The 23,908-nt window shown below is 37.5% G+C and overlaps 1 protein-coding gene across 3 annotated transcripts in view; it reads left to right on the top strand.

Moving 5' to 3' along the window:
* The window catches only part of DLG2 (discs large MAGUK scaffold protein 2), a 2,175,716-nt gene that overhangs the window by 1,475,843 nt on the left and 675,965 nt on the right, over window positions 1–23,908 (top strand). For all 3 annotated transcript variants that reach the window (XM_062196791.1, XM_062196793.1, XM_062196792.1), the window contains one exon: window positions 1,614–1,738. In XM_062196791.1, the coding sequence (XP_062052775.1) occupies window positions 1,614–1,738 (125 nt within the window). The remainder of the gene's footprint in view (window positions 1–1,613; window positions 1,739–23,908) is intronic.

Here is a 23,908-nt window from a genome sequence, read left to right as displayed (position 1 = left end):
AAATGTGCAAATATGAAAACAGCATACTTGAATTTAGCTCTATTATTTCAGTCACTAAAACCTACTAAACATTACTCTGATATTTGCAACAGTATTACCATTAAGTTACAGCTGATCCTATCTTGACATTGAACTATTCTGACTAATTGAGTGTCCTAATCAATTTCTCTGGGCTAACTACTGAATTATCAGTCCTCATCTATTTTATTTTAAAGATTTTATTTATTTTATTTGAGAGTTAGAGTTACAGACAGTAAGAGGGAGAGACAGAGAGAAAGGTCTTCCATCTGCTGGTTCACTCCCCAAATGGCTGCAATGGCCAGAGCTGCACCCATCCAAAGCCAGCAGGCAGGAGCTTCCTCCCAGTCTCCCACATGGGTGTAGGGGCCCAACTACTTGGGCCATTTTCTACTGCTCTCCCAGGCCATAGCAAAGAGCTGAACTGGAAGTGGAGCAGCTGAAACTAGAACGAACACCTATATGGGATGCAGGCACCACACGCAGAGGGTTAACCTACTGCGCCACGGCGCTGGCCGCAGTCCTCATCTATTCTTATCCCACAAATAGACCTAATCAAGTGGTCATAAATTTATTTTGCTATATTTATTGTAAGAATATATAGAAAAAGTAAATATCCATTTACAGGGGACTAGTTAAATAAATGATGGCATATGATCTTGATGGATTATTATTTAAACATTTAAGATAGACAATTATGAATATTGTCTAGCTATACAGAAATAAAATATAATGTGAATTGAAACAAAATCAGAACACAAATCTGGAAGCCTAATGTAGCCATGGAAATGGTGATTAAAAGAGAATATGGAAATAAGAAATATGTTAAGTAAGATGGTTTGTGAAATTTGAGGGTACTCTTAATTATACCTTAGGTACAAATTTTAGAATGGCATATGTACGTTGGATGTCAATTACTATAATCCGCAGTAGCAAGTATGAAAACTTTGGTAGATTATAAACTACTCAAATTCACATGCTGAAAGCAGTATTGTATTCTTGTCTATTGCTACTGCAAATGAAAGCCTGTTTATTGTTGAAAAGTAACTCATTTGTATTATAATTCTAGAGAGGGACCCTGCCTTCGGAAGTGAAAGTTCCTTCATACATAGGAACACATTTATCTGATGGATAAGTGACATTAGAACAAGAATACCAGAAATTACAAATGAGAACACCCAGATTTCCCCATTCTATTTAATCAAATATTTTCATGTAAAATCTCTTCACATTCTTTCTCATGTGAATGTATTGTTTTTACAATTGACATTCAAGTGACTTTTGGAACTTGTTTATATTATGCAGTTTATAAAGTTTTATTTCCTAATTCACAATGATCATTCCTTATTGCAACATAAATGGGAAAAATATTAAAAGCAAAAATGTAATCCCCTATAATTCTTGCACTGCAGGGACAAACCTGAGTCTTTTTCCTGACCTTCCTTTGTCTGCTGACCATGTGCTTTATGGCTTTGCATACAAGACTGTTATCACCTGATTTCCATTTGAGTTGTAATGTGATAACACAGAGTCCAAGGGGAACTGGGTTTTAGGTGACAGACACATCATTTAATATCTGCCTATTGTTTCTTCAGGGAAATTCTGGTCTGGGATTCAGTATTGCTGGAGGGACAGATAATCCCCACATTGGAGATGACCCTGGCATATTTATTACGAAGATTATACCAGGAGGTGCTGCAGCGGAAGATGGCAGACTCAGGTAAAGATATGAAACAACAGAATCATTTGGAAAGCAAATCTACTTCATCAATGATGTACATTTGTATATTTGGAGAATAATAATTCTACAAAAGTTTTGTGCTTGAAATAGAAGGTTATCAAAGCAAGCTTTCTGTTATGCCTTTGTAGATCTTTTTGCTATTTATTGCATTTCATCTAGTGTTTAACCTGTATTTGTCGACAGCTGCCACATTGAACATTGGTCACGTTTTTTTAAGCACAATGTTTGGAGGAAAAAAACTGAAAAGCAGCTAACAATCAGCCAGAGGATGGGGACAAAAACTCATTAAAAGGCAGGATTTGAAATCCTGTCTATCCTGTCCAGCTGGCTCATGATAAAACAAAAATTCACCAGATAGATGTGATTGGCGACTTCTCCTTTCTATTCTCATGAGAAACCAAAACTCCGATTGGTAAAATCACTACTTCCTTAATATTCTTGTGATAAAACTGGAATGGTCAGGAGTGGGATTCGGCACCTTTATTTTGCTAATGGTAATTTTTGGAAAGAAGCAAATATTTTACCCCCTCTGAAAGAGATTTCCCCATTCCATCATTCTGGCCACGGTTGGCCTAACTGCCTAGAAGCCTGTCTGCTTCCTCACTATAAAAGGGTAGCTGTGTGAGCCAGGCCCCTTCCTTAAAGAACCTAGTAATTTTGAGAAAGAAGCGTCCCCCACATTGGGCACTTAGTTGATAATACAAAGTATTTTCAGAGATCAAAATGCTAAAAGCTGTTGTGGTTTGGAAAACTTCAGATCTCCTTGCAGAGAACAACATATCCTCCTGTTATGTTAGCACACCCCTCAGGCCAAACAGAAAGATAGACAGGTACATAGGTAGACAGGTAGAACTCCATAAATTATTGATGAATGAATTTTTTAATGATTAAAGTGGAGAAGGGGAACGAGGGAAAATTCATTGATTGAGGGAGGATAGTGAATGTATGTTAAAGGAAAATTATTTATGGTAAACAAAGACTCTAAGCAAGACTATTCAAGAAAGATTATTGCGATGAAGGTTATGCAGTAAGAGAGAAAGATTGGGCTTAACTTTGAATAAAAATAAGGACAGGTGGGGATAGATAGCATGAATGGGGAAGAGTTCAGTGGATGAAAAATCACTAAAAGAAACCATCAGGGTAAGGGAAATTCTGGCTAAAGGAAGCAGACAGTAGTATTCTTATTGAAGGCAGGCCTGAGTGATAAGATATTCAGAGTGGAGGATGACAAATCTAATGAAAACCAAAGGTGAGGCAATTTACATAAGCTGACTCAGCAGGATTCTTGTGAAAAAATGGACCAAATAGGCCAAAGGCAGAACCCAAGGTCAAGGCCTAGTTAATAGAGCTCAGAGGAGCCTGACTCAAGTTTGGTCAAGGAGAGTTTTTATAGGAGACACAAGCACATTCTTGTAGGTAAGAATGACTTTAGCTAGCATAGAGTCACATCAAGAAATGTGACTTAAGTGGCACACATGTAAGCTCCATAGCCTCTCTTCGTCCATTTTTTGATTAACCATAAATACGCAGTTTGTTATTTTTCTTATAAAGGAACCAAAGATACTGTTGTTCCCTATCCAATTGTTCTAATACAGTGATTACTTTTGAGGGATCCATCTTTGTAGCTTGTGGAGAAAAACCACATTTATTTCCCAGGTACATCTGCATTTCCTGCCTACAAGAAAAGATCTTCCATGGGGAAACACGTTTTTGGACAATAGAATTCCTAAGCAAAATTGACTAATTTCTGAGGGACAGAATATCTATGCTGAACAGTTATTAGCTATATAGTTAAGCATGATGGAGTGGGTATTTAAATTAGGTTCTTGCCACTCAACTCAAGAACCTGGATCGCAATCCTGGCTTCTGGTTCTGGCCCCAACACTGTGGGCATTTGTCAGTGAATCCTCTGTTTCTCCATGTTTCTCTTTCTCTTTCTCCCTCCCGCCCCTCTCTTATTATCCCTCTCTCTCTTTCTCTTTCTCTCTCTCTCTCTCCTGCTCAAATAAATAAAAAAATAACTTTAAAAAGGGATTAAAGTGTCATCTTTAAGAATGCTACCATTCTTTGCCTACAAGCATGGAAGGCAATCCCATGTCTGCAGCTTTAAGGGATGTTCTTCTGTGCTGGAGCCTTGATTCAAAGATTGTAAAGAGAATAATCATAATGAAAGAATAACACTGATTGACTTTTTTATGTGTGGGGAATTATGCTTAGATGGGTAAAGTTGTAAATATAGATGTAATTACAAACACACACACACATACACATACATAACACAATCCCCTTTATATTTATAGTAGCCACATGAGGTAGATATTATTACTGTGGCCATAGTAACGTGTGTTTAGGAAACTAAGAAGTCAGTGTAAGGTCACCTAGCTAACTTTCTCCACATTAACAACACAGTCCAGGATGTCACTAACATACTCTAAACCTTCATCTAGTGGTAGAACCCACTACATCATACCATCTGCTTAAAAACTCCCAGAGGTGAAGTTTTTACAATATTAAGTGACAAATCTCAACATAAGAAAGTTTGCTCTTTTTATACTGAGTCATGTTTTCCTTTATTCTGACCTCCACACATTGTTTCTTATTCTGGCTTCCTGTAACCAGAGGCAGAGCTAATGACTATTGATATGAATGTCACATCCTAAGGCTGTACAATGAACAAAGTGTACAATTCTGTGCAGTATTTCTAACTGAAACAACAAAACTTCCTTACCCCCCACTGATATTGCAACCTTGTGTCTCCACTTCTTTGTGGTACTGAGATTGTTCCCCACCTTATTGCTTCCCACCATGCACTTGAATGGCTTAGGTACAAATCAGAGTTCAAACATAATAATTGGTTGAAAATCTGACAATGTGACATTAAGCATGGATTTTCAGAATTAAGCATTTAATCTATCCCCAAAGCTATTTTACGAAAAGTGGTACTGAGGCTTGGAAATGTGACTTATCCTGAGATATAAAACATTGGACGACCCACTTTAAATAGAATCCAAATATCTTTACTGAAATAATTGACATTTTAAAGTAGGCTTGCAGGCCCAAACTAAGTCCAAATTCTTTTTTCAATGTAGCAAAACAAAAACAAAAACGAAAACTGAATCTGTACCAAAAATCTGTAAGGCGTACCTTTTAATCTCACAGTTAATCCTTAAGGACATGAAAGCAGCATGTTACAATAAGCTCTGCAAGGATGTAGGTCTAGTATCTGTCCAAGTAAACTAATATAATTGACCTTGGACAAATTAAATCCTCTTAGTTGCCATTTTTAATCTATAAAATATTGATGATAATGGCTATTCCGCTGAATTCTGATAATTTGATGGTGTCAGAAGCCTTTCTCTATGCCAGGCACATAGTCGTTGCACAATATATTTTACCAGTTGCCCCCACCTTTTTAAATCATCCCTCTCTACCTCTCAGTAGTTTTCCCTATCCTTTTGCCTCTGTTTCTTTTTCTCTGTTTGATTTTCTCTCATCATTTCTATATTTTCTTCAGTCTCCTTTCACCCTCTGTCTTTTAAGCTTCCTATTCCTATTTTTAATTTTTTTATTTTGATCATACTATAACATAATATCAAAAGTCATTTGAAATGGATATGGTACTGAGTAAATTTCTATATTTCTATTCTCAAGTTTATACTGAAACCACTTGAATCTGCTATTTCCTCCTCTTAACAAATGAAAATGGACCTATACACAAAGTTATTTTTCTTTTTTTTTAAGATTTATGTATTTTATTTGAAAGGCAGAATTACAGAGAAGTATAGAGAAAGAGAGTGAGGTATAGAGAAAGAGAGAGGTCTTCCATCTGCTGGGTTCACTCCCCAAATGGCTGCAACGGATGGAGCTGAGCCGATCCAAAAACAGGACCAGGAGCTTCTCTCAGGTCTCCCATATGGGTGCAGGGGCCCAAGGGTTTGGGCCACCTTCCACTGCCTTCCCAGGTCATAGAGAGCTGGATCAGAATTGGAGCATCCAGGACTCAAACCAGTACCCATATGGGATGTAGGCGCTGGCCCCGTTATTTTTCTTTTATGCCTACAAATACTTTGGTGTTTCTTATGAGTTAAAGTTCTTAAAATTTTTAAATGTATCTTTCCTATTATAAATTTCTATAGTTTGAATGTTTTTGACATCCCAAAACTCATATTACTGAAAGCAAATCACCAATGTTATGACCTGTGGTAGGGCCTGTGTGTATGAGGGAGTGATTAGATCAGTTGTGAAGAGGTCACAGATGAGATTAGTGCCCTTATAAGGAAATATTCTAGATTTTTTAAAAAGGTTTATTTATTGATTGATTGAGTTATTTATTTAAAAGGCAGAGTGGCAGAGTAAGGGACAAAGAAAAGAAAGACCTTTCATCTGCTGACTCACTTCCAAAATGCCTGCAACAGCCAAGGCTGAGCCAGGCTGAAGCTAAGAGCCTAGAACTCCATCTGGGTCTCTCCTGTGGGTAACAGGGCCAAGAATTTGAGCCATTATCTGCTGCCATCCAGCATGCATTAGCAAGAATGCTGGATCCGAAGCAGAGTAGCCAGAACTTAAAGGGGCACACTGATAAAGGATGCAGGTGCACCAACTGGCAGATTAACCCACTATGCCACAAAGGTCTCCCTCAGTCCTTGGCTTGTGTTAATTCTCTATAAAAGCTTGCTTGCCCCTCCCACCATGTGAGAACACAGCTAGAAATCACCATCTATTAATTATGAAGAGTGCCCTGACCAGAAACTGCATCTCCCAATTCCTTGATTGTAGTCTCCTAGCCTTCAGAACTATTAGAAATGAACCACTGTTGCTTTGTTATATAGCAACACTAAAAGATTAAGACTTAAATTGTATTTTTGACAGTTATATAATGCTATAATGGACAGAAAAGCTGAGGCCCAGAAAAGTGAGGTAATGCACCTACTCAGAGGAGAGTAGTAATATTGGATCTAAATTAATGAACATATAATAATCAAATCAATAATAATAATAACATTTAAGCACATAGTGCTTCTACTGGACCAAGTTCATTTTTGGCACAATAACTCATTTAAATTGTTAAATGAGTCAATGAGACCATTATTTGTTTTACCCAAATTTTCATATGAGAACATTGAGAATCTCAGAAGTTAAGTAGGTTGCTCAAGTTTGCATAGCTAGTAAATGTTGGAGCCAAGATTTGAATATAAACAGCTTGAATCAAAAGTCCATGTTTTTAGCACTAAGTTATATTGCAGGGGAAAAATGTGGCATGATCATTCTGTAAGAGTCAGAATTCTGAAAATTCTTCTTCCGAGAGTCCACACATCAATCCAAAGCAACTGTGAATATGAGATGTCACTCTTGTGATTAGGTTATATCATATGGCATGGTTGTCCTTAAGATAGGGATAGTAGCTGGGTGAGTCTAATCCTATCACATGAACCTATTAAAGTGGTGTGCCTTCTTTGGCTAGAGGCTGAAGTCAAAGAGATTCCATATGTGTGATATACTCAACACACTATTGCAGACTTGAAAAATGGAGAAGGCAATGGCAGCAAGAAAGAAGATACTCTCTAGGGGAAAAACCAAGTCCCCAGTTGATAGACAACATGGAAGAAGGGACTTCAGCTCCACAACCTAATGGAGCTTCATGCTGCCAAACCACATGAGCTTGGAAAAAGACCTTGAGCCTCTAGATGACAATACAGCTCAGCCAACACCTTGACTCAACCTTGTTAGAACCGGAGCAGCGATTCTAGCTGCACTGTGCTGGATGTTTGACCTACACAAACACCGAACTCATAAATGTGTGTTTTAAGCTGCTGAGTTTATGGCAATTTTCTATGCAGCAGCAAGACACTAATATATACATCATTCTAGGAATTCAGGGACTATTATGAAGGATCTTCCTGAGCATGCTAAAGCAAACCCAATATAAAGTGAAAGTTCAGGCTTAAGGCAGAGATAAAGTGAGAAGTAATTTCTCCTGTAGTAGGTCAGACTGCAAACTGAGCTCAAGTCTTGGTGGCTGTCCTATAAAAGAGAACTAAAAGAAAGAGACTAATATTTGGAGTCAGAGAATCTGGCTTTCTATTTGTACTTCCTAGTTACGTGAGTTTGGATCCCTTTTATTTTTAAATATTTTATTTTTATTTATTTGAAATACAGGGTTACAGAGAGAGGGAGAGACAGAGAGAGAGAGAGAGAGAGTCTTACATCCACTGGTTCACTCCCCAAATGGCTGCACTGGCTGGAGCTGTGCTGATCTGAAGTCAGAAGCCAGGAACTTCTTCCAGGTTTCCCACATGGGTGCAGGGGCCCAAAGACTTGGGCCATCTTCTACTGCTTTCCCAGACCATAGCATAGAGCTGGATTGGAAGAGGAGCAGCCAGGACTAGAACCAGTGGTTGATGCTTCAGTCCGGGGCTTTAACCTGCTGTGCCACAGCGCTGGCCCTTAGGCTTCTTTTTAAGGTCTGTGTTATTGATTTCCCCCATTGGTACATTAGAGATAGAAGCATGTATCTCAAGAAACTATAGGAAAGACTGCATGATACACTGAAGAAGTATGGAAATTGCAAGTTCCTGGATCCCAGTAACTCACACCTTTGTATAATCCCTTCCCCTCCAATACGGACAGAACCTGTCACTATGATGGGAGATCACTCCCTTATATGGCAAAAGGAAGTCCCAAGATGTTAGTAGGGTCACTCTTTGGCTGACCTTGAGTTAATCAAAAGGGAGATCACCCTGAGTCAGACTGTCCTAATTCAATGAGCCCTATAGAATCAGAGTCCCCAACTAGCTTGGATGAAGCCAACTTCCATGTTAAGGTACCTTTGGAGGGAACCATGTAAGAATGACCCAAGAGCAGCCTCCAGTCACTACAGGTAGTTCCCCACCTACAAGTACCCACTGGAGGTTGTCAGTCCCACAGTGACAAGATTCTGAATTCTACCAGTAACCACATGAGCTTGTTGTAACAGAAATCCAAGCTCACTGAAGGAATGCAATCCAGCTGACACAATGATACAACTTTTCAAGACCCAGCCTTGAGAGTTCCTTTAAGCCATGCCTAGATTCCTGACCTGCTGAAATTCTGAGATAATAAATATATGCTGTTTGAAACTGCTAAATTTGTGGTAAATTACCATGCAGAAATAACAATATTAATACAGGCATATGAATTGTGGACCCAGAAATTCCTTAAGCCCGGGCTGCCAGAGCAACTTGCCTGGTACAGGCCTCTGCTGGCAGTCTCACACACTGAAGTTCAGGAACAGTGTTGAGGCCTCAAGGTTGGGTTGAGTCCCTTCACACACCTAAAGGCATAAAGCCAAAAGTGCAGTCAGAAACAAGGGTTGGAGCAAGGCTCAAAATAGGAAGAATCCTGTTCCGTAGGTAGAGGGACAGCAGAAACAAAAACTAGGTGAGATCTGTTGTTATATCTGTTGGCTGGGGATATGAGTCTGCGCTGCAGAGCTAGACAGATCCAGAAGCTATGGGGAAAATGGGAGATAAGGAAAAAGTCAAGAGGCAATGCAAGAAATGCACATGGTGGTTTAGATTAACTTCTCTGGGCACTGATCCTTTTCCAGTAGAATCTCTTTTTAAATATAACTTCTTTGTATTTGTGTTTAGGGGGCCAATATTTGTCCTTTGTGTAGGATTTATAAAATGTATAATAGGCAAAGATGAAATAAAATATAATATAGTTGTTTTTGCTTAGTAGACAGTCAATCACTATTAACACTTTTGTTCATATATTTCTGTTTTACTTTTTGCAATTAAAAATTAGTTTAGATCATACTTTATTTAATATTTAGTATTTAACTTTACTTAATCATATTTCACAAATATTGCCTACACCATTAAACATCCCTTTGTAAATATTTTAAATGCTATGTAGTAGCTTATTAGATCATTTGAATTTTTAGGAATTTAATTTTAGCTTCTCAACATTTTAAATAACCTGGAAATCTTGTAGAAAATGTTGTTGACTCTATTTCTCAGTATTTCCTTAGGATGTGTTTCTAATAGTAGGATTTCTCAACCAAATCATATGAATACTTTAAAGTCTTTTCATAGGAGGTTGGCATTGTGGCATAGTATTTAAGCCACCTCCTGTGATGCTGGCATCCCCTATGGGTGCCAGTTCCAGTGTCTGTTACTCCACTTCTGATCCAGCTCCCTGACAATGGCCTAGGAAAAGCAGCAGAATATGGCCCAAGTTTGGGCCCCTGCCAACTACGTGGGAGACCCAGAAGAAGCTCTTGGCTCCTGTCTTAAGCCTGGCCCATCCCTGGCCATTGTGGCCATCAACACAGTCAACCACTGGATGGAAGATCTCTGTTTCTCTGTCTCTCTCTGTCTCTCTTTCTTTCTGTGTAACTCTGACATTCAAATAAATAAATGAATCTTTATATAAAGTCTTGTCATACATATTATCAAATTTCTTCCAGAAACATTATATCAAATTTTACTGCCACCACTAATATTGAACAAAGCCTATTTTACCTTATTATGTCAGTATTTTGTGTGCTTAGACATGTATAATTTAGGGTTATTTTCCAAAACAAACAAAAGTGCATTTCTTAGCTTTACTTTGCATTTATTTGATTAACATTAAAATAAAACTTTCAAAAAATGTTACCAGTCATTGGTATTTTGTCCTCTAGAAGTAGTCATTAAAGTATGATAGTATTACTTGTCTTTAAAAATAAGAACATTTTAGAAAGAACATTATGTATTCTTTCAGAGAAAAATGGGCATATTTCCATACTTTGAAGAATGATTTTTATTTGTACTCTTGTATTTCAATCATGAAAAATGCCCTCTGTGTAGCTTTGAAGTCCCTGGATTGCCAAGGACCAATATTGATATGTCATCCTGGGGAAGAGATATCACATGACAACCTCTACTTGGCAAAGCAGCAATGACATTTTACACAACATTGCACTTATTAAACCCATCCACAGCACAAAAGCAGCATGTAGGAGCAGGTAGAAAAGATGGCTGCTCGCCAATTTCCTGACAAGTGACACAATTTAATCTCATAGCCCTCAGCATAATCATTTCTATACTCTCAGACAGGATGAAAAAGAAAGTTTTCTTTTTTTATGCCCATTGCTTCATTTTTTACTTCTGTGTCTGTTTGCAGATAAGGTTGTCGTTGTCCTTATAAAGCCAGGATAATATACATGTTTGTTTCAAACAATACTATTGATTATACTGAAGTTTGACTATACTGACAAGTTTGCTGGTTAAGAACAATGTTTTAAGAATGCAATCCCTGTATATAAACCACAGTGTTATCCTTTTGACTGTCCTTTGTCAACTCATTCTTTTGCTTCTTCATTCATTTATATCTGTTAACTCACTGATTATAGTGTTAGATCATGAAGAGAAAGAGGATAGGAAGAAAACAGAAAATGAAGAAATGGGAAAGAGAAAAACTATCAATGTGTTAATCAGCTATTTATCACTATAACAAACTAATTGCGGCAAGTCAACTTACGAAGAAAATAGATTTATTTTGGCTCATAGTTTTAGAGGTTCATAGTCCAAGATGAGACCAGACCCGCTGATTCAGCCTCTGGTGGAGGCATTGTTGCTGGCAAAGTCCAGAGGTAGCACAGGGCATCACATGGCAAGAGACAGGAAACACAGATTTCCCTATTTTTCCCCTTATACAGCCAGCAGGATTCGGTCATGGAAGTACCACCCAATGACCTAATTCAATCAATTCCTGCTGCAAAATGTTCACCTCTAAATACTATAATTGGATTAATTCCCACTCCCCCACCCCCACTTAGTTGTGTTAGCAGAAGATTCTGTTTTTACTTTTCTTAAAAAAAAGATTGATTTGAATTTATTTATTTGAAAGACAGAGTTACAGAGAGAGAGAGAGAGAAAGAGTAAGAGAGAGAGAGAGAGAGAGAGAGAGAGAGAGAGATCTTCCATTCTCTGAGTCACTCCCCAAATGACTGCAGTGGTTGAAGTCAGGCCAGTGTAAAGCCAGAAGCCAGGAATTCCATCTGGGTCTCCCATGTGGGTTCAAGAGCCCAAGCACTTGGACCATCTTTCACTGCTTTTGTGGGCACATTAGCTGGGAGATGGGTTGGAAGTTGAGCAGCTAGGACTCAAACCATGGCTCATATGTAACACTGGCATTGCAGGTGGCTATACCACAATGCTTGCCTCAACAAAAGATTTTGAGGACTAAATTCCTCCATGAATCTAAGGGTCAAATAATATTCCAATTCAAAGATTAATAATCACCAGAAGATGAAGTCATCATATAACTTGAAAATGGGGAAAACAGATCTAAATTTATTTTTCTTGCTTGTATAAATGAGAAACATCAATCAGAGGAAAAGAAGCAACTTCTAAGTGTTACTATATAAAACTTACTACCAAGATCCACTTTCAGATTGTTTTAGGGAATAAAAGGTTTCCAACAGGTAAAATAGCGTAATAAATTGATAAATTCTTAGAATACCTTTCCATATTGAACTTTCATGAATTTGGGTGATTGCTAGTGAAAACCTCAAATATCATGATGTTGATGCAATCAAATTGCAGTGTAACCCAAATGATTATTGCACCAAATGACTATGATCATGCTAGATTTTCCACTTGAAGGCAGATCCTTCTAGTGCCTTCAGAGTCAGTTGTATTTCTCTTTTATTATTGTTTGGAGGCCAAAGCAAAACACAAGCCCAGCATTGCTCTCAACAAGAAATTTATGAGTTCATCATCCAATGCAAATGGTATCAAGCATACTCCTTAGAAAGATATATGGTTCAAATCTTGTGGACTCTTCTTGTGAGTTACTGCATCTATGCCCTTGAAAATGAAAAGTGGAGGAAGATACAGCCCTCTATCCTTTGATATCCCTTATTTCTTCTGCCCTAACTATGTGAGCCCTAACTATGCTGACAACCTACTTGTACTATAAGAAAATCACTTTTCAGTGGTTCTGCAATTATTAGCAATGACAAGTCCCCATCAAGTTAGTACCACATAGGAAAATTTCTAAAGGAGAAAAATTTCAGCTGCTCATTAAGTAGAAGAAAAGGCACCCACTTGAAGTCTTTTAGAGCTGGAAATGCCTCTCCAGAGTTTTCCTATTTTAGTTAACAAGATATTATATGATAAGAAAATACCCTTTTGGATTAATTAAAATAGCCTTATAGCAAATATACTATGTTAATTTTTTTCTCCCTATAAATTGTTTCAGGTCTTCCGAAAATATGCATGCAAAAGACTTAATTTAAGCCATCGCCACATAGTATATACAAAAGTTAATTCAAAATGAATCATAGACCTAAATGGAAGAATTAAAATTATAAAACTCTTAAAGGAAAACATAGCAGCAAATTTTCATGTTCTTGGATTAGGCCATGGTCTCTTTATGTGATGTCAAAAGCACAAACAAAAAGAAAATAGATAAATTGGATTTCACCAGTCCAAAATTTTTCTGTGTTCAAAGGATATTCAACAGAGGTTAAAAGGAAAGCCATAGAGTGGGATAAAACACTTGGAAATTATACATCTTCTAAATGACTTGTTTCCTAAATATGTAAAGAACTCCTACACTCAACCCAAGTTCCAGGATTAGGACATGGATTTCATAGGGGGAGTTATTCAGTCTACAACAGATTTGAATGCATATTTACTCAAAGAGATACAAATTGCCAATAAGCAGATAAAAAATGCTCAGCATTGTTTTTTCATTTGAAAACTACAAATCAAAACTGCAACAAGGTACCATTTCACACCCACTAAATATAGCTAAGGTGAAAAATATGGTCAGTAACAAGTGTTGATGAGGGTGGAAAAAATCAAGACCCTCAACTTTGCTGCTGGGAATGTAAAGTGGTACAAGCATTTTGGAAAAGAGTCTGTCAAAATGTAGAGTTACCACAATTCTACTTTTTTAGTTTATTTATTATTTTTGACAGGCAGAGTTAGACAGAGAGAGAGAGACAGAGAGAAAGGTCTTCCTTTTTCTGTTCGTTCACCCTCCAAATGGCCACCATGGCCGGCGCACTGCGCCAATGTGAAGCGAGGAGCCAGGTGCTTCCTCCTGGTCTCCCATGAGGGTGCAGGGCCCAAGGACTTGGGCCATCTTCCACTGCACTCCTGGGCCACAGCAGAGAGCTGGTCTGGAAGAGGGGCAACCAGAACAGAATCCGGCACCCTGACTGGGACTAGAACTCGGGATGCCGGCACCGCAAGCGGAGGATTAGCCTAGTGAGCTGTGGCGCTGGCCCCACAATTCTACTTTTAAGTAAATACCCTAAAGGATAGAAAATATGTTCATACAAAAAATTATACATCAAAATTTGGAAGCAGCTGAAATGCATATCAAGGAATGAATGGATAAATTATGATATACACATGTAATAAAATAGCAATCCACTATAATGAGGAATGAAGTACTTATATATGCTACATCAGTGATGAACATTCAAAATATGGTAAGAAGAAGCCTTATTTAAAGGCTACTTATTGCACAATTTTATTTACATAAAATATTTAGAATAAAGAAATCCATAGTTAGAAAACACTTTAATGTTTGGCATAAACTGATAATGAGTATCAGATTTCCTTTAGAAGTAAAGAAAATGTTTGTTAATTAGATCATGATGATTACACAACAAATTTTTCATTGTACATTTTAAAAGGACAAGTTTAAAGGAATGTGAATTATATAAGAATAAAGGTGTTATCAGAAATGTCTGTCATTCTTTCTTCATATATAATATTCCTCAACAAATCTGAAGGATTTTTACTTAATTTCAGAAAGCTCAAAATTTCTTCAATATTTTTTTATTTAAATAAATAATTTGTTCAAACATATATATTCATAAATACCTTTAACCCATTTACCAAGTAGAGAGCACCTGTATTTTCTTCTCTACCCTACTCACAAAATAGACAACACCTTCGGTCTGAGGATCTATGTGTGGTCTAAGTAACATTGAATAGGAAAATATTGCACCATTGTGCAGATCTTTGGCATTGTATCCCAGCTGCTAAAATATCAACAGTCTATAAAAATGATCTGATAATTAAAATTTGTATTTTTAAAGGCCAAAAACAAATTATTGAAGTGCTTTAAAATTTAGGAGGTTAATTCATACTGTGCTTTTAAAGGCCCCGTTATTCAATGATTCTCAAGAAAGAAAAGAAAAATATGTTAATTTCCCACAGAAACAATAGAATTAAGACATAGATGGCTGGCGCCGTGGCTTACCAGGCTAATCCTCCACCTTGCTGCACCAGCACACTGGGTTCTAGTCCCGGTTGGGGCGCCAGATTCTATCCCGGTGGCCCCTCTTCCAGCCCAGCTCTCTGCTATGGCCTGGGAAGGCAGTGGAGGATGGCCCAAGTCCTTGGGCCCCGCACCCGCATGGGAGACCAGGAGAAGCACCTGGCTCCTGGCTTCGGATCAGCACAATGCGCCGGCCGCAGCGGCCATTGGAGGGTGAACCAACGGCAAAAAGGAAGACCTTTCTCTCTGTCTGTCTCTCTCTCACTATCCACCCTGCCTGTAAAAAAAAAAAAAAAAAAAAAAAAAAAAAAAAAAAAAAAAAAAAAATCCTAAAAGAAAAAGATCTATCCTCAAATCTAAAAAAAAAAAAAAAAAAAAAAAAAAGACATAGATGAGATGGTTCATATCCATTAAGATTGGCCCCCTGAGACTCTAAAATTTCTGATTTAGTCCTAGTCCCTACATTGTATGCAGGGAACCATTTTTCTGGCTTTATTTGTAAGTCTAAACACAAACTTCCAGCTCAGCTTGAAAGTGACTTAGATGCACTGCTCTAGACACTTTCAAGCAACAGACATGGGCGTCTCTGCCACTAATTAGCTGTGAGTTCTTTGGCAGATTACAGAACATTCTTAACCTTAGCATCGTTCATCATAAAATGAGTATTTTAAAGGATTGTAGGAATTTTCTGTTTTAAAATCATGTCCTGTCAGCATTTGTTGACAGCCTAAGAAGTTCAAGATGCTTTTATGATGATCAAGAAATCAACCTTTTGTTTTGATTAAATCTATAGTTCTGAGAAGATCCACTTAATACGTTCGTAGAGCAAAGGTCTGATCACAGCTTTACACACCGATGAGGCATCAGTTCTTATTTGTTTCTAATAATCTCTCAGGAAGACATGTTGTCATCCTACTATTCTAAAACTGTATCTAATATTGATTTTAGCAAAAAGCTTTTTGGAATCAAGACCAAAGCAAAGTAGTTTTGAGGAAGAGGGAGTAGATACATTATCTCCTAGTTTTTAATTCAATGCTAATCTTAGTTATGTTAAAGAATCATTACTTAAAAACATCTAAAAAGTGGCAAACTTAGTGCAAACACCAAATCACTGCACATTTGTCTTAAGTTAGAAACAGATATTCATTTAGGGACTATTGTACCAGAAGAGAGTCCTCAATATAGAAATGGGCTCAATTTAAAATACAAAGTGGAGAAAGAGGGATTTTTAGCCAAGGAACAGCATGGAGATAGGTAGATAGAAAAGCATGAAGAGGAAGTAAGCAAGGATTCTTACTAAACTGACTTAACAGGATTACTGCTGAAGAAAAGCCAAGATGATAAAAGGGTCAGGGGCGCTCTCTAAACAAATGAAGCAGGATTCTTGCTAAAAATGAGCAAGGTAGTTCTAACACAGATTGACACTGAAACTCAAGCCCATAACCTCATTGAGAAAAGGACTTAGGAGAGTTTGCTTAAGGAGAGAATCTTTGCCACTACTTAATATTCATTAAATTCATACAACAGTAAGCACCAGGCCCACCTGACATTCACAGAGACATAGTACCAGTAGAACAAAATCTCATGTCACCTTCTGACACAGCCTTCCCTTCACACCACCCAGTCCAAGCCAGGAAACCTTGATTCACAAGGTGCCCTCCATTCTCCTCCCAGCCCCACTCCAACCTAAAGGAACACATTTTATTTTAGTTTCTCAGAGAAAGCTAACATTGGAAAATAAAGTTAGAATGTGGGTTGTTAGACTCTTCAGTTTTACACCAGGAAATGTCAGTACAGGGAGAAGTGGTCCCAGCCCCCAGTTCACAACTTCTCTGCCCATCTCTTCTCAGCCCCAGTTACTTTCTGTACCATAAGGGGCCTGGGTACATGCCTATAACACTATAATTTACACATCCATACTCCATCTACTTCTTAATATAGTTGCCATCTGGCCTCTTTAAAGCCTTGGCAATGTGCGTAAAGCATCTACCTTCAACCCTTGAGAACATGAACTTGGGAAAATGTCCATATAGCCACAGGAGTGGGTTCTATGGTGCTGTGGACAAGAAACTCCAGAGTATGTCTGAGGGTGGCTAGTCTCCATTAAGTGATCATTACTGAGCTTTAATCCATTCAATGTTTATTGGCAGGTACAATAAGGAAAACATACTCAATGAGTTTTAGGGTCCAGTAAAAATAAAAAGAATAGATACATGTGTAATTGGTAGATCTCTTGGCTTTTAAGTTATATGATGGTGATTGTTGCTTTCATCCTAAATTAATAGAGAACATTTTCTCCTTTTAATGGTGCCTTATTTATTTTCTTTAGATGACAGTTATTTTCTTAACAGCTATATCTAAAGGAAGGAAAACTTGGAATCTAAGTTTTCTGTATATCTGATATTCTGTTATTCATTGATCTATTTCCCCTAACATCAAGTATAGTCTCTTAACCATTGTAGTCACTTAGAACTAATAAGACCTACCATTTATTAAGCTTATTGTGTACAGGGGCTCAAAAAGGGTAAGTTACTTGCAAGTGGCTGAGACAAAATTCAAATGATCTCTCTTACTCCAAAATCCATGTTCTTATTATACTACCTGGCTGCAATTACCTGCAGTTAAATAACCAAACATATATTTAAGAATAAATGAACACAAGCCTTACCAACACTGTGTGTCATAGTGCTAAAAATTAAAAAGAAAAATACAACAAAGTTATACTCAGATTCTTTCAGCATTTTAGGAAATGATTAATTAGTGTGTATTGTGGGATAGTCAGTATATAACCCCGTCTAAAAAGAAGAGGATGAATGTGAAATAATTTTATGTTTTGAAGAGAAAAAATTCCTCTGCATATTACTTGTAGAAAACTTAGAAAATACAGACATAAAGTAAATTGAAGCCATTCATAAACCCATAATCTATTTAGTATATTCTTTAACAGTACAATTTCTTGAAAAGTTGGACTTTTATCTTGTTTTTTTTTTCATTTTATATCATAGTACTGGCATTTCCTTGCATAAAAATATAAATGCTAGTTTAAATCATTGTATGATTTTGTGTCATGTGGATATAACATTATTTAACCTTTTTCATATTTCAAATGTTAGTTTATTAAGTTACAGTTAATGTCTTTGTACAGGGGATTTAAATGTCTGCTAAATATTAGATAATCCCAGGTTAACTATTCCGAGGTTAGTTGCAATTCACATATAAGGAAACTTGGAAAAGTGTATGGAAAATAGAATTGGAAGATAAGTTTATTTCAGTGCAAAAAATAATAAAATCCTTGTGTAGTTTTTCATAATATATATTTTCCATGAACTTTGTGATGGCCTCATAATTCTTGGTTTGAAATTAAGTGGCTCTAGTATTCCTTGTTAATGTTTTTTTAAAATTATAGGCCAGAAGTTTTGTTTTGCAATAAAGCTGACTTTGAAGAAAGTAAATTTTGAAAGGCAATGATAGGCCGGCACCACGGCTCAATAGGCTAATCCTCCACCTGAGGTGTCGGCACCCCAGGTTCTAGTCCCGGTCGGGGCACCGGATTCTGTCCCGGTCGCTGTTCTTCCTGTCCAGCTCTCTGCTGTGGCCCCGGAGTGCAATGGAGGATGGCCCAAGTGCTTGGGCCCTGCACCCCATGAGAGACCAGGAGAAGCACCTGGCTCCTGCCTTCAGATCAGCGCAGTGCGCTGGCTGCTGCGGCCATTGGAGGGTGAACCAATGGAAAAGGAAAACCTTTCTCTCTGTCTCTCTCTCACTGTCCACTTTGCCTGTCAGGGCAAGACAATGATAGCATGACGTAATCTAGTGTAGAGTATTCAAGTGAGGTCTTGTTAAGAGGTGATGTATAAAGTGAAACATAAAAATGTTAGCATAGTGAGTGGGTCCGGAGGAGTCTTCAAGTAAAGAAAGCATGTGCAAAGGCCTGAGAAGGAAAGAGGAAGAAACTCTTGGACTTAGTGAGAGGGAACAGACTAGCAAAGATGAAGGTAAAAAGGTGGACATGAGAAATCACCAAGAGGAAACAGGAAGAGCCTAGGTTGCCATAATAATTTGCTCCTTATCTTTATAGAGCAAATGAAACGTTACACCTTCACTGGGAAAAAAATGACTAAGTTGTCATCTACAAAAATCACTCTGATTGCTGTAGGAGTCTGATTTAGTTGATAAGTGTGTCTGTAGGTAGAGCAACTTAAGAAGCCATTGTAGCAATTCAGCTGATGAATGGTGGTAACTTGAACAAAGTTGCTGTACAAAGGCTGATGGAAGTGTATATTGAAATATACTTAAGTTTGTATTATCCATTCTCTGTTGCTATAAGAACTTGAGGGGGTTGCTTTAGCTTTTAAGAGATTTATTTAGTACAGAGTAGGAGGCTGAAAGTCCAGACAGGATGGCTACGACTGAATCACCTCATGGCAGGAGCCTGTGGGAGAGGGAAAGACCCCATGATGAGGCAGGAAGTAAAAGATGGTGTGAGGGCCAATAATGACATTCTTCTTGGCCCCTACCTCTTAAAGGTCTCATCACCTCTTATGTTGTTAACACTGAGAACTAAGCTTCCAACACATGAACCCTTAGTGCACACACATGTATCCAACCATAGAAGACAGTAAAGCTGTTAAGACTTAGTTTCTAATTGGAGTAGGGTGTGAAGTGGAGTAGTATTCCTTCAAATAAATCACCTGTACCTTGTCTGTCCTGTGCCCCACATAATGTTCTGAGTATAATGATATCCTTATTTTCATAAAATTCCCTATCCAGTAGAATTATTGAAGGATGACTTTGAGCTATGAAATATGACAATTGGTAAAGACTAGTGGGTAGGTGAAGATAGAAAGTTGAATTCTCTATTTTTGAATGATATTAAGTTTAAGATGTCTACAGGAAATGCAAATGGAAATATCAAATAGGCAATTGAACAAATATATGTAACATAATCATGAGTCTTCAAGTCAAGAGAACTGAGAGATTGCCTTGGAAGGGCATAGAATAATAAGATAAGGGGACCTAGAACTACGTTCTGAATTATTAAAAACTTTTGGGTGTAGGTTAGAAAATAGCTTCTAAATTGTGTAATGTATAGTTCTAGGAGAACACAGATTTATGTGACTTAATTTAATGGTTCTTTTTTCCCATTTTTCAAATTATTATTGCTGTTCTCCCATTTTTCAAAAGAAATATATATGTCTTACCCATCCAAATCCTACTATGGCTCATTTCACTAAGTATAATGAAGGAATATAAAATATTATTGCCCAGAATGAGAAAGTTACTGGTTCTAATTATTGGTTAATTAATCCTTTCATTAAGTCACTTGGTTTTCAATTCTTTGCTTTTAATAAAATTGAAAAGCAATTGTCAGCTGATGTATTATTAAAATAATTTTAATGATGTATTACAGAATTTGGGGCATATTATTTGGAAAGAATTCAGTGTTCTCTTTCCATTCCCATCTAGTGGGTTACATGAAAAGATTCTGAGAACTTACATCTTTAAAAATAAAAAACTGAATTCTGAATCCTGTCTTATTCCAGCATAAATTCATATTCATCCATGGAAACATGAGCTAATTTTATAAAGCTCTACTTGCCCAGTTAAGAACAGAATCAACAATACAATTACAACTGTATTCTTTGTAAGATTTATTTATTTGAAAGGCAGAGTGATGCGGTAGGGTGGGGCTTTGGTGCTGGATAGGGAGAGACAGAGAGACTGATCTTACACCCACTAGTTCATTCCCCAAACACCTGCAGTAGTTGAGGTGGTGTCACACAAAGTCAGGAGCCAGAACTCCATCTGTTCTCTCAAGTGGGTGGCAGAATCCAAATACCTGGACCATCAGTTGCTGTCTGTTAGACACTAGTAGGAAGCTGGATTAAAGGCAGAGTAGCTGGAAGTTGAACCTGGCATTTCAATATGGGATGTGGACATAACCCACATACCTACCTTACATTTTTACTGTATAAGATATATAGGTTGAATTTCTAATGATTATAATGATTCTGATCAACTCCTCCAGTACCAATAATCATAATAACTCAATCTAGAAAAAGTTTTAAAATATATAGAGACTTACAGTCATTGGATGTTTGAGAAAAATCATATATTTTTATATGCTTTTTTGACTCATGTAACTGTTAGGATGGTCCATGTAAGATATTTTGACATTAAAAATATATTAGGATAAAACTCTGTGGGAAAAGAAGGATGGAAACATAAGTTCTTTTTTTTTTTTTTTTTTTTTTTGACAGGCAGAGTGGATAGTGAGAGAGAAAGAGAGAGACAGAGAGAAAGGTCTTCCTTTTTGCCGTTGGTTCACCCTCCAATGGCCGCTGCGGCCGGCGCATCTCGCTGATCTGAAGGCAGGAGCCAGGTGCTTCTCCTGGTTTCCCATGGGGTACAGGGCCCAAGCACTTGGGCTATCCTCCACTGCACTCCCTGGCCACAGCAGAGAGCTGGCGTGGAAGAGGGGCAACTGGGACAGATTCCGGCGCCCCGACCGGGATTAGATCCTGGTGTGCCGGCGCCGCAAGGAGGAGGATTAGCCTGTTGAGCCACAGCGCCGACGAAACATAAGTTCTAAAAGTGGAAAAAGCAACAATGTAAAGTTTCCAGCTTCTCATGATCTTATTTATTCATACTTTAAATTATGAGCCTGTACTTCAAATCAGTATGCATTTATGTTTCACTGGATACATTTGAAATAGTTATGTAACGATGAAAAAATAAATTTCTCAAGTCATGGTAGGCCAGAAATAGACCAGAAGATTAGAAGGGAACTAAAGAGAGATGTAAAAATGAGTGGTCAATTGCATCCATTTTGTTGCAAAAGAATTTCATTACAGCCCTCCTTATCTCTACTGTTGAGGAACAGTTTTTTTCTTCATACTATTTGTTGAACTCTTTACTTAGTATAGAGATAATCTTATGAGTATAAAGTAAGCTGAAAATAGGTCTTTGTAAAAATTAAGAGTGGGAATAGGAGAGGGAGGAGGAAAAGGGGTGTGAGCATGGGCAGGAGGGAGGATAAGGTGCAAAGTATCACTTTGTTCCTAAATGTGTATATATGAAATCCATGAAATTTGCATGCTTTAAATAAAATTTGTTAAAAAAGAGACAAAAACAAACAAACAAAAATGAGCAGCCAGAATGATGGGAAGAACAGCAGAAGAGTATAGAGTCTCTGTGGCAGAATAACCTTTCAAGGAGGGAATTGGCAACTGAGCTCACTGTTATGAGAGGGACCAAGATGAGAACTGAAGAGATTGCATTATATTTGTTTGAATCTAGGTGACAGGTGAATTTAGTTGAGAAATGGTCTGTTTTCTTTAATAGTGACATTGTGATGGGACTCGCATTCGAATGGCAGAAAAGAGAGTGGAAAAAGAAAAGTAGAGTCTCTCTCTCTCTCTCTTTCTCTCTCTCTCTCTCTCTCTCTCTCTGTGTGTGTGTGTGTGTGTGTGTGTAAACTCTTCAAACAAGCTTGATTTTTGAAGAGGAAAGAGGACAGTGAACAAGGAGAGATATCAAATCAATACAAAGTTCTTTTAGACAGGAAATAACAAAGTATATTTGAATATTCAGAGAATGCTAAAAGTGGATAAAGGTTTGGAGATGTAGGATATGGAGGATTATATGATCAAATGAAATCTAAAAAGATATGGACTTTTGGTATCAGAAGGAAGACTAGTTCCATTATAATGAGAAGAGGGAGGAGTGCATTAACTTGCATGTAGTGAGATATGCAAATCTGGTCTAAGAAATTGAGAGATTTCTTATCAGATGGCTTTTTTTCTTGAAAGTACAGTGCAAGCACAGGAATTTGACGTAGTGGTTAAGACATCCCTTGGGATGCCTGCATTCATTGTGGAATGCCTGGGTTCAAATACTGGTTCCACTTCTGACTCCAGTTCCTGCTAATGTATACTTTGTGAGGCAACACATAATGATGGTTTAAGTACCTTGATCCTGCCACCCAAGTCGGAAACTTGAATTGAATTTGACCTCCTGGCCTTGGTCTGGCCCAGCCCTGGCTATTGTAGGCATTTGAGAAATTAACTAGCAGAATAGGGTTGAGGTTTTTCAGACAGTTGTAAATCCAACATAAATAAGAGTGACAAAGGGCAAAGAAGCAAGACTGGGAGTCATTAGACTAATGTATAATTTTTATTTATCTCATCTTCTCTGTAAATTTAAGTTCTTATCCTCAGTTTTTCATTAGAGAATATAACAAAATCCACTGACATATTTCTAGATTTTAAGAATGAACTAAAAATGTGGTTGAAGTGTTTTAGAAATGGTGAACTACTAGACAGATTGAAGTTAGTACAAGAGACTACTACAATTCTTGCCACAGGGGTCCTAAGAAAAAGTGTGTTTTTTTATTTTGACTCACTTTCTGATTTTCTTTATCTCCTGGAAACTCTTTCCCTGCTGCCTGGTGACTATAACCTTCTCTAATAAGTTTTTCAATGAAATTGTTGCCCATGGACTCCCCTACTCTTTGCCATGCTCCAAAATGCAATCTCTTGGCTTATGTGGACAATTACAAAGTTATGCATAGTGAATGAATGACACCAATGAGTTTCTGTATGCTTCAAAAGATAAAATGAGGAATTGAAATGCAAGCAGATTGCTAGAAAGCAAGAAGATATCAGTGAGCAAAAGTGTCCTTCTTGGTGCCCTTAATCCTCTATGTTACCCTTCCCAGGCTGTTGGAATTTTCTTCACAGTTGGGAATAAATATTATGGACTGAGCATACATTTGCAAACAGCAGTTTAACCATTAAATCAGGGAGCTCTGGTTTTATGAAATCGCAGAACATCACCAGTAATCTCAAAATTCATCATTATTTTTCATCACAAAAAATT

The sequence above is a fragment of the Lepus europaeus genome, chromosome 7, assembly GCF_033115175.1.
Source record: "Lepus europaeus isolate LE1 chromosome 7, mLepTim1.pri, whole genome shotgun sequence".
In the NCBI taxonomy this organism is placed as follows: Eukaryota; Metazoa; Chordata; class Mammalia; order Lagomorpha; family Leporidae; genus Lepus; species Lepus europaeus.
Note: the sequence above shows the minus strand (reverse complement) of the source record. Positions and strands in the feature narration are given on the sequence as shown.